We start from the raw sequence: 11,973 nt of genomic DNA, 5'->3' as shown, positions 1-11,973 counted from the left end.
ATGGCTAGGGGGATTCCCCCTTATTGCCGCGAGTGAGCGTTGAAAACACTTGATTTTCTCAAGGAATTTGAACACAAAGGACTAATTTCTGAAGACATACCTCGTACAAAACCTTCAAATAAAGGTGATTTAAGATGTTTTCTTGCTATTTCGATGATTGGGATCGCTAGATTGTGGCTTTATGGACTCATTTTTGTGAAAATCTCAATTTCAACCAAAATACACTTTTTTCCACTTATTTGCCTGTAGGTCAAAATTAGCCTGTGTGTATTCCGACTCATTTTGCCAGCACGGGTCACATATGTGAAGATAAGCGAACACTAGGCTTTTTTGCCGATATCCGATATTCCGATATTGTCAAACTCTTAAAGGCCTACTGAAATTAAATGTTCACATTATTATGCCTAATTTTGTTGTGATGCCCCGCTGGATGCATTAAACAATGTAACAGGGTTTTCCAAAATAAATCAACTCAAGTTATGGAAAAAAATGCCAACATGGCACTGCCATATTTATTATTGAAGTCACAAAGTGCTTTTTTTTTTAACATGCCTCCAAACAGCAGCTTGGAATTTGGGACATGCTCTCCCTGAGAGAGCATGAGGAGGTTGAGGTGGGCGGGGTTGGGGGGGCGGGGTTGAGGTGGGAAGGGGGGGTTGTATATTGTAGCTTCCCGGAAGAGTTAGTGCTGCAAGGGGTTCTGGGTATTTGTTCTGTTGTGTTTGTTGTGTTATGGTGCGGATGTTCTCCCGATATGTGTTTGACATTCTTGTTTGGTGTGGGTTCACAGTGTGGCGCATATTTGTAACAGTGTTAAAGTTGTTTATACGGTCACCCTCAGTGTGACCTGTATGGCTGTTGACCAAGTATGCTTTGCTTCCACAGAGCTAAACAAAATCTTATGGCATACCTCTGGGATTAATACTCAGACCAAAATTGTTCAATCTCTATATAAATGACATTTGTAAAGTTACAAAGGACTTAAAGTGAGTATTATTTGCAGATGATACAACCGTGTTTGGTTCAGGAGAGAACACACAGAAGGTAGCTAAAAAAATGTACAAAGCAAACTATAACCTGCTACCCAAGAATGTACTACTATTCTTCTCAACAAAAGAGGAGAAATATAACCTTAGAGGAAAATCTAATGTAAAACATTTTTATGCTTGTACAACACTTAAAACCTTTAGCATATCTGTATGTGGAATTAAATTATGGAATGGATTAACCAAATAAATCAAACAAAGCACCAATGTGATTCAGTTTAAGAGACTGTTCAAACTACAAGTGTTCACAAAGTACACAGAACAAGAATTGTGATGAACATCTTGAACCCTTTTTTTTTATTGAGAAATATTATTTATGTATTTAATATTTGTATGCTTACTATGGTACATTATTTATTTGTTCACTGTTCTGTTACAGAGAACAAGGAAATTGGATACAATTGCTATGGTATGAAAAGGGATAGGATTAAATAAGCTCTGCTTCTTCCTACTCCTTTTCGGACGTGCTGTAATTTAAAAAAAAAACAACTGGAATTGTGTGATGCATTACATTGTATCGTATGCATGTTCGAAACAAACTGAAACTGAACTGAACTGAAATAAATCAAAGTCTAGGAGCAACACTTTCCCTCCAACACTCCAAACCGGCTGCTTTTTCTTAAATTGCCTCTGCCACTTCCTCAATTGTGTCGCTGATAAGCCACACTTGTGTCAATCAATAGGCAGCCATCCCTGTGTGCATCGATGTAAGGTCACTTCATTGAATCCCTCACAGTAACTCGTGAAGGTCCCTGGATGCAGACTTGCAGGATGTTGTCTCCGGTCAAGTACAAATGACCAATCACGTCTCAGAAATAACAGCCGCCCGAAAGCTTAAAGAGACACAAACAAGTATGCAAACTAGTAATACGAGATGAAAGAGATTCGTTTTTCAAATCTACTGTAATTAAAATTGTCGTCGCAATTGTTGGATACGACTTTAAAATATAACCAACCATGCATCAATATAGCTCTTGTCTCAAAGTAGGTGTACTGTCACGACCTGTCACATCACGCCATGACTTATTTGGAGTTTTTTGCCGTTTTCCTGTGCGTAATATTTTAGTTCTTGTCTTGCCCTCCTATTTTGGTGGCTTTTTCTCTTTTTTTAGTATTTTTCTGTAGCAGTTTCATGTCTTCCTTTGAGTGATATTTCCCGCATTTACTTTGTTTTAGCAATCAAGACTATTTCAGTTGTTTTTATCCTTCTTTGTGGGGACCTTGTTGATTGTCATGTCATGTTCGGATGTACATTGTGGACGCCATCTTAGCTCCACAGTAAGTCTTTGCTGTCGTCCAGCATTCTGTTTTTGTTTACTTTGCTTTTTCTTAGGGGCACTCGCCTTTTGTTTATTTTTGGTTTAAGCATTAGATGTCTTTTTACCTGCACGCTACCTCCCGCTGTTTCCTGACATCTACAAAGCAATTAGCTACCGGCTGCCACCTACTGATATGGAAGAGTATTACATGGTTACTCTGGCGAGCTTTAGACAGCACAGACACTCAACAACAACACATCATTTGCAGACTATAATTACTGGTTTGCAAAAAATACTTTTAACCCAAATAGGTGAAATTAGATAATCTCCCACAGCACTCCAGACTGTATCTCACTAGTGTGCCGCGGCACAGTGGTTGAAAAACACTGCTTTAGTTAACGCATCCCTGCTGACACTAAAGGTAAAGTGTAAGTAAAAAGCTGGTTGTCATGACTTCAAACAGCAGTACTTTTGAGGGTTCTTGTACAGTGGAATAACAATTACAATACACACGGTCAAATTAGTTACTCCCTCCGAGGTCTTAATCAAGGCTCAAGTTGTTTGTTTTTGTCACACAGACATTTATTTCAGCCACATCTTCTTCTCGTTAACAACGATGCCAAAACAACGCCAAAATAATGCCGTCACAACTCATTGGCCTCACAAACTCAGAGGGAATAAAGTTTATTTTGAAACCGAGACTCTATTAACCTCTTCAACCAAATGCTTGCTGTCTCATGCTCCTTCCCTTATTCCGTCACATATTATTTGTCCCCCCAACAATGTGATCAAACCGGAACAAAAAATATGTTCCCCTCGATTTACATGGGTTTTGTAACAAAAAATAAAGTTAAAACATATACTTGCATGAAATTACCAAAGGAAACACATTTTAATCACATTATATGTAAATATGAACTTATATTTATGCATTGAATTTATTTATTCTAACCAACTATGAAATTGTATAACATATATACAATGTGCTTTTGTCAGCAGCTACACAATTCCCACAAAGCTCAGACAACCTATTATCCTTGTAATGTCAGTTAACAAGTACATGGTCTACAAATACAATGATAACTTTGTAACAGAAGCATGAGGAATTGTAAATAAAAGTGCAATTTATAACATTCATTCTCAACCAGTTGGTTCTGAGAGCTAATCGAAGTAATGTAATGTTTTATGTTAGATTTTTTTATATTGTTTTATTCTGGGGATTTAATGGTATTGTAGATATTTCTGTTTCAAAGTCTTCACAATATTGCCTTGACGTGTGTGACGTATCAAACGAAAACTGGAGTGTAGTTTTTTTTCTGGCGCTTTAGCGTTGACCGGGTCTCAAATAAACTACATCTCCCAGAATCCTCTGCGCAGAAACGCCGTAAGCAGGAGGCGAAGTGTGTTCCTACTCGTAGTAGATAAGAGGAATTTTGTTGGACATTTCCTGAAAATGTCATTAAAATCTTTCCATATTTATTTGAGTTATGTTGCTGACAGAAAAGCTCTGGCGAAAATATAACCTCGGAGGAAAGGAAGTCTGCGTTCTGTAAAGCAAAGATACCAATTTTTGTCTCGAGCGTTACCAAGCCATCACAGCCAGCCGGTCCCGTCTCAACGCACAGAGGTAATCACCAAGAAAAAAAAAAAAAAAAGGTAAAATACGAGTAAACTGAAAAGCTCCTTGATACATTCTCAATCCATCCACCCATGTTCAACCATGTGTCTCTTGATGTCGTGAGGGGGGGGTATGAAGGGAGGGGGGTGGCTTGAGCCTATCCAGCTGCACTAGGGCGGAAGGCATGTACACCGTCACCCAGAAAATATATTTGTGAGGTATTTATATTATTAAAAGTTAAATTGTTTGTTACATTTTCTGAGAAACAGCCTTTTCCAGACCTATGTCCACTGTAGAGGACACTGCTTCTCATAAAGTAAACGTTGAAAGACAAAGCGAACTTTGTTTTTTCACACTTGTTACACTGGATGTTTACATTGTCACTTTAAAAGTCATCAAGTTATTATTTTTTATATTTTTTTGAAACAGTAGATGTTCCTGCACAATTATTTGCACTTACAAATACTTTGTAGTAAAAAAAAAATTACTAGAACATTTTAGCATTATGATACCCTTACATTCCAATGGTCATGAGTTTTGGGTTATGACCGAAATGAGTTTCTTCTGTCGGGTGGCGGGGCTCTCCCTTAGAGATAGAGTGAGAAGCTCTGTCATTCGAGAGGAGCCAGATGAGGTGGTTCGGGCATCTGGTCAGGATACCCTCCGGACGTTTCCCCTGGGGGAGGTGTTTAGGGCGTGTCCGACCGATAGGAGGCAAGGCCCAGGGGGAAGACCCAGGACACGTTGGGAGACTGTCTCCCAGCTGGCCTGGAAACCCCTCGGGATCCCCAAGGAGGATCTGGACGAAGTGGCTGGGGAGAGGGAAGTCTGTGCTTTTCTGTTTCGGCTGCTGCCCCTGCGACCCAACCTCGGATAATCGGAAGAAGATGGACGATGTCCCCGTTTTTACATTTATACTTGCAGTTGTCACATCCCACCTCATTTTTTGTTTTATTTCATTTGACTACTTCATCCATTTCATACAGCACATAGTTTTTAATACTGTGTTTTGACAGTCACATTTAATGTAAGTTGTTACATATAAATACATTTTTTGTTTACTTCTGCATGACTGAACATGAGCATCAAGTATGTTGGCCCAAAAAGTCAAAAAAGGCCACAGGCCTGTAATACTGTAATTTCCGGGCTGTAAAGGGCACCTAATTATAGGCTGCACCCACCTAGTTTGTTGACAAATCTTATTCTGTAAGTGAGCTGCACAAGTCTATGAGCCACAGGTGTCTACATTGAAACATTAAATATGTAGACGAGCGCCTGTGTTATTTAGCAAATTTAACAACCGAGTGCCTGAGACACGACGTAAAGAGCCTACCGGAAAAGTCAGCAAGCGCATTCTCCGTCTTTTTCCTCCTCCTGTGCGGTCCCGTTAGAGGTGGTAGATTTCAGTTCTGTGCGGCAGCTGTTTCCACTTTCAATGGCCTGGTCAACCGTCTTTGGCTTCGGGGCTGTGTCGTGTGCATTATCTTGTTTCTTCTCCATGACAAGGGTGAGTCCATAACACGCTAAATGGCTGACTGAATGAGTGCGTGAGTGTGTTTGATTTAACCAACAATTTCATTGGTGTGATGTGACCAGGCTAAATTTATTGGTGGCATTTGAAGCTCATGGGCCTGGAAAAATACATAAATTAGTGGCAGCTGTTAAGTTACGCCCAAGCGGGAACCCAGGAGCAAAGAGGAGATGACAGCACCGAGGACAAGAAGCTTTACAAAAAACAACTGAAGGGAGTAGGTAGCCTGTGCCACAAAAAAACTAGTAAAAAACAAAGTAGAAACCAAAGGTGCATAGAGGGAGGCAAAGAAGAAAGTCATTTTCTAATACTCACAGAAAGTATGCAGAAAATAACAACAGAGAACGATCCAACATCACCAGGTGGACACAATCAGCTTAAGAAGCCTGGTGGTGATTGCTTACAGGTGCGCTCAGCTCCTCTTGCCCTCCCCTGGTGCCATGACAACTGAGAAGAGAAAGACAACAAAAAGGGAGGGAAAGCACAAAAACAAGGAAAAGCAGGGGTGCAATGACAAAAATGCAACAGCTGCATTGTAAAAAGCTCAGGGTAGAAAAACAAGTAGCGGTTATAGTCCAGAAATTGCAGTATGTGACATCTGACAGTATGCCACTGTGATGCTAATTTTTAATTTGTGTGTCTGTAACCCTCCTTCAACCTGCCGGGCGATCAAATCAGTCCACGGATTTAGAATTGAGCGCGCTAACCAACGAGCAAAACTAGTGCGACTCTTTAGGCGATAGGGAGTGGGATTTATCAACATACTCTACCATACCATACCATACCATACCATACCATACCAACCAGTGGTGTGCCGTCAGGGCCGGCAAGGCCTTCTCTGCTGGCCTAACATAACCAGAAATCATGATCATAAATAAATATTTAATTATTTTTATTGTTATTTTTCCTAAATATTTAAAATGGTTCATATTCTCTTCATGTCATATAATGCTCGTTCCAGTGCTGTTGTTTTTAGTTTTAGTTTGTATCCAATCAGAATTCAGCTAGCTTATGTTGCCATGCTGTACCAAATCTGCCATACGCCTTCAGATTCAACAATGTGGGCTTCTGTGCACTGTAAGTGAATGGGGACATACAGTTGATAGACAGTTGCAATAGTCAATCAGATCACGAGTTGTTGTCAGTAAGGCCTTCTAGATGGCCTCACGTTGAACGTGACATTTACGTGTCCTGTGATTGGATACTCATCGGGACCGTTAGCGGACGAATTTGAGAACACTTACAGTTGAGAGACAGTTGCAATAGCCAAACAGATCACAAGTTGTTGACAGTAGCTGTTCTGTTACAACTAAAAGTTGTAAACTCTTGTTGTTAAAGTGTGTCATGCTTGTCCTTTAATTAACATTGTTACATGTGTATTTGTCGCCATCATGTGGTCAGGGCAGTTAATATATCTTTGAGAAGTGTGTGAATCAAACTTTATTGACCGTAAATTGCATAAGCCAAGCAGAGAAATGTATGGAATATGTTTTAATTGCTGATGCGTTTTAATAGATTTGTATATGCGCCAGAAAATAACCTGTTTTGTATACTGTTGATGTGATTCAATAACCAGTAGGGGGTAAATGTGTTTCTTTATAGTATTTATCCAGCAATGGTCATGTGGTGACATCAATTATGGTATTTTGAGAGGTAATCATTGAAGTCGGACATCACTGAAGGCCTAGGTGGGAAACGCACCGCCCGCCACTGATACCAACTTTATGTATAAAGCCCTTTAAAAACAACCAGTTAAAAAACAAAGGGCTGTACTCCACGGAGTAACGATATAGAAAGCTCACCTGCACCAGCTGGCAACCAAATCAGAATGTACTAAGTAACTCAGTTGTCCTCCAGTCCTGAAGGGAGCACTAATGCATAACACAAAGTGGTTGGAAACTGCTACACACAGCAAACTTTGCTATTCAGGAGTCTTGTGTATGGGGGCTCAGAAGTTGGTGCTGTGTCCCTGATCACAGCTCTACAAAGTTAGATGAAAATCTGCTTATTTACTTAAAAAACAAAAGCAACAATGAAAGCCAACTGTTTGTTTTGGGGGAGAGGGTAGGAGTTGTAGGTGTTGCCGTGAATACGTATAATGTGACACTGCTGGACAGAGGAATGCGGGGCCCACGATGCGTAACAGCGACATGTTCTGTTTCCTGTCACGTACACCCCTGGATGTGTGCACCGTTGCGCTGACTGCCGCCAGATTGATTCACCTGTTGCCTGAGCTAATTTGATCCCCCTACGCCAGCCATTCTTGCAGTGCCTTAATGGGAGGGATTGTGCTCACCCCCACCTCCACCTCCACCACTCCTCTGCCCCTTCCCAGTTCCTTATTCTCACCCACTAGCCTCTCCATTGCTTGGACAGCTTGTCTCGCCTGCTCTCGCCGCGATAAAGTAGATTTATAGCTACAACAGCAGGGCAAACTCTCTGACTATGTTAACTTTATCTCCAAGGGTACGGAGGCAACAAGGCCTCAAGAGTAATGACTGCAAGGTGAACATGGATCTGACAGAAAACATTTCATATTGATAAGACACACCTACTTGGTAAATGTGGGGCAATACACCATAGCACTCATAATGCCAAGGCTGACATTGTCCAAATTTTCGAACCCTGGGACAAGGCTCGTACATTGAAGCACATTTGTATTTGGTCTGTGGTTCGTAAATCAAAAAGTTCTTATAATGAGGGGTTATTAAATTGAGGTTCCACTGGACAGTCTTGAATAATACTCTTAGAATTTAAGCATTCAAATGGTTTACTAAAAGGGGTGCTCCTTAATATGCTGATACACTAATATTCCATTATATAATTTTTTGTTTTTTGTCTCCCACTTCTGACAGCTGCCAAATTCAATGGTGAAGTCTACAACAAGCGCAGGCTGATGGTGGAGCTGCCAACGAAAGATGTTCTTCCGCTTCAGCCTATAGGGAACTCCCGACCTTCTATGGCCAACATGTCGTCGATGACCACTAACCACCCTATTGCTTTTAACCCAATGGCTTCCCACTCCATGAACCCAGCGATAAACCAGATGCCCTCCATGACACCTATGACATCAATAACACCCATGACTTCTATGACTCCCATGACGACACTCACCCCAATGAACTCTATGACTCCTATGACGTCATTGGGCCCACTCACCCCAGAGCCGGTGGCAACATATGTTACTGAGATGCCCAGAGTCTCCTCCATCTCGACTCTCCCGACAGAACGGCGTGGAGTTGGAGGAGGATCGCTGAAGCCCAACGGTCAGAAACTTAAAAGCAACCACGGCCATGTTGCCTACAGCGCTCACAGTGCCCACACTCACCTTCACAGCCACAGTAGCAAGCCGCCAGGACTGGGGACTACCTCCCTGGCGCACATGGCAGGTACTATGCCAGGTGGCACATCCTTGGGCATCTCCAGGGTCGCCGAGACCCCAATTGGCTCCAGCTTTGCAACAATGGGGCGCCCATTGGTGTACAGTTCCAACACCATAGCGGCTGGGCATGGGGTGGGAATGGGGCTAAGGGGATGGGATGGGACAGAGACAGTTGGCCGGAGGAAGACCTATGGGCACAAGAGGCCTCAGTGTACAGTGCTGGAGCCTAACCAGCTCCATGGCAGCAGAGGCCAAAGCCACAGCCAACACTTCCTCCCCACACAGCCCTACTTTGTGACCAACAGCAAGACAGAGGTGACTGTGTGAGACAAAAGGAAGAAGGGTAAAGAATGCATGGTGACATAAATGGATACACCAACACGAGAGTTGGCCAAAGGCACAGGTGTGTTTGTTCAAATCTGAGGTGGTACTGGTAAATGATATGCACTTTGTGACACCACATCTGATTGGGCCCTTTTTAACACAAAGAGAGTCCATCAAATCACCACTGAACAGCACGTTGATGTCTGATGCTAGTGGTCAGGTGACATCATCATAACAATGTAAAGTTGTTGAACATGTGTATCACAGCTACATGAGCACTGCAATGTCACAGAGATTGATGGGAACCAAACCCTGGAAGCAATATAAGAGATCCAGCACCCAGGCATTGTTTGCGAAGTCAAATTGATAGTCCCGGTGTCTGCCAAACGAGAATTAAATGGTTGAACTACAAACATTCCAGTATGCCTCACCCCCCAAATGTCTTGATGTGTTGAAAATGACAGAGGACAAGGGCTCTGGGCTTTGGACTGCAAGCATACAAGGTTCACTAGATGTTTCCTCAAAAGCTTTGGAACTGAAGGTCTGCCTTCTGGAACAAAGCTCCAACACAGTTAATGGGTGGCAGAGACACAGCTCTTGTCTGCAGAGACACAGCATGATTCTTCCATAGTCACACTGAAGTGCACATATTCCAACACATGCAGGAATAGGACCGGGGCGAACATAGAAGAAACTACATAGGAATACTGTAGAAACGTCAGCCGCCCCAGCTTGATCCATTTATGCTTTGTTTTGTTTGTTTGCATATGTGATTTGTGCACATGTGTTGGATATTGTATTAAATCTCCACTGGAACACTTAAATATGATTTGTTTAAAGGAGTCAACAGGCATGGATTTAAGTCTAAAATGACTTTCTTCAGAATACATTCAAGTCATAAATACACAAATGATTAGGGGTTTTGGAGCTGTGGTCAGAATGGGGCCTTTAAAAAACTGGGACTGGGCCAATCATTTTGGTATATACAGTATGATTTATGACTCAGCAGACACTAAACACAAACCCAAAACAATAATGGTTTCATTTTTGATAAGCAATGATAGAGTATCTAGGCTTGATTAGATATCTTACTGTACTCAAAAATATCACCTTTCCAAGCCATACAGGCCATGTGCACATAGAATATAGTCCAATTGGACTTTTATGGATATGTCAGTTCGAATGTGGCGTCTGTAGGGAGTTTGGATATTTGTCTGCACTCCCAATTTTAAAGTGTGAAAGAAACACTCGGAGGAGAAAAAAGATACATTAAGGACCAGAATCAGTTGACCACAATATTTGACAATTGTTTGAATTAAAAAATCAATAAATCCCATAGCGATCGATTTTGTTCTGAGTGTTCCGTTCCAAGTTGAAACTACAGTCGTCCCTCACTACATTGCGCTTCAAATATTGTGCCTTCACTACATCGCATATTTAATTTTATTAATTTTTTAAGGATATTCTACATAATTCTGACTCAAATTAAGTGATATATTAAGTCTTATTTATGTTTTATAAATACAGTGCAGTATTTATCTTATGTTCTATTATGATGTTGTGGCGATCGATAAAAATGTTCAAAAAGCGGGACTTCCAGTTGCGGGTTAAAGGGTGGCACCTCTGCATCTTGTCAGAAGAACTTCTTGATGCACTTAAATTTCAACTCCTGTCTCACCAATAACACATCTCTACATTAGTGAGACTTAGGTGTGAGCATTGTCAAAAGAAGAGACGCCAGACGGACCAGACTCGATGTTACTCGGAGCGCCATTATAGCTAACAAGACTGCTATCAGCAGCTGTCTGAGCAATGCGAAGTGGAGATTAACTAAACGAGATGCACTTCAACTTCATCATCTTTGGCCCCTTTTACACTGCACACCAAATCTGATTTTTTTTTTCCCTCAAGTGACACAGATCTACAAAATGTGCAGCAGTCTAAACGGCAATGCCACCTGAATGCAACTTTTACACCATCTTTAGTAGAGCTACGTCACTCGTGTGTGCAACATGATCACTTTCCATTTTGCAATTCTCTTATTCCTCCTCCTGCAGTTATTTTCCATCATCTGCCGAAATCCTCCACAAAAACCCACTAACACGCTGGTCTGTGGTGTCCATGTTTTCTAGTGTAGCAGCAACTTCCTTCTTCATTTACGGGATTCGGTGTTCATTCGAAATGAGCTGCTTTGTCGAAAAAAGCTACCCGCGGTGTCTATGACAAAAAATTATACCTTAAGTTTCCAAATGCCGCTTTAGATATTACATTTAATATATATAAAATAATCACTTACTTGTCGCGCGAGGAACAAGTCAACTCTTCAGCTACGCGAGGTAGCTCATTTAAAAAAATCTACTTCCTTTGTTTTCTTTTCATGGAACTGCGTATGCAAGTGACGCCAAGGCTACATTGGGGCCACATTGGGGCCTGTGCACGTTTAAACTGGAGTCTGATAAAAATCACATTTTACTTGCAGTGTAAACAGTCAGCTGGAAAAAAATTTGATTTAAAAAAAAAAAATTGGGCCACTAATCTGGCCTGCAGTGTAAACGTAGTCTATAACACAGCATAGGCGTGAAGCTAACAAGACGGAATGCTAACATTAAAGCAATGATGGTAGCTGCGACCATTGACAAAGTTTTTGCAGAACAACTTATGCTTATAGTTTCAGCACATATAAGCCAAATTGTAATTTAGAGAAAATACCCAATATGTGACAAAGTATTTCCACGTCGACGCCGTGTTGTAGTGGCCGGGTGAACGCTTGCAGGATCCTCCAAGCTGCCGGTGAGTACAGTAATCTACAATAG

The 11,973-nt window shown here is 41.4% G+C and overlaps 1 protein-coding gene across 1 annotated transcript in view; it reads left to right on the top strand.

Moving 5' to 3' along the window:
• Positions 1–11,340, top strand: part of shisa9a (shisa family member 9a) — a 149,257-nt gene extending 137,917 nt beyond the window's left edge. Inside the window, exon 4 of the mRNA XM_062056218.1 lies at positions 8,310–11,340. Coding sequence (XP_061912202.1) covers positions 8,310–9,163 — 854 coding nt within the window. The 3' untranslated portion in view covers positions 9,164–11,340. The remainder of the gene's footprint in view (positions 1–8,309) is intronic.
• The last annotated feature ends 633 nt before the right edge of the window (positions 11,341–11,973 follow it).

The sequence above is a fragment of the Entelurus aequoreus genome, linkage group LG08, assembly GCF_033978785.1.
Source record: "Entelurus aequoreus isolate RoL-2023_Sb linkage group LG08, RoL_Eaeq_v1.1, whole genome shotgun sequence".
In the NCBI taxonomy this organism is placed as follows: Eukaryota; Metazoa; Chordata; class Actinopteri; order Syngnathiformes; family Syngnathidae; genus Entelurus; species Entelurus aequoreus.
This window is presented reverse-complemented; position numbering and strand designations above follow the sequence as displayed.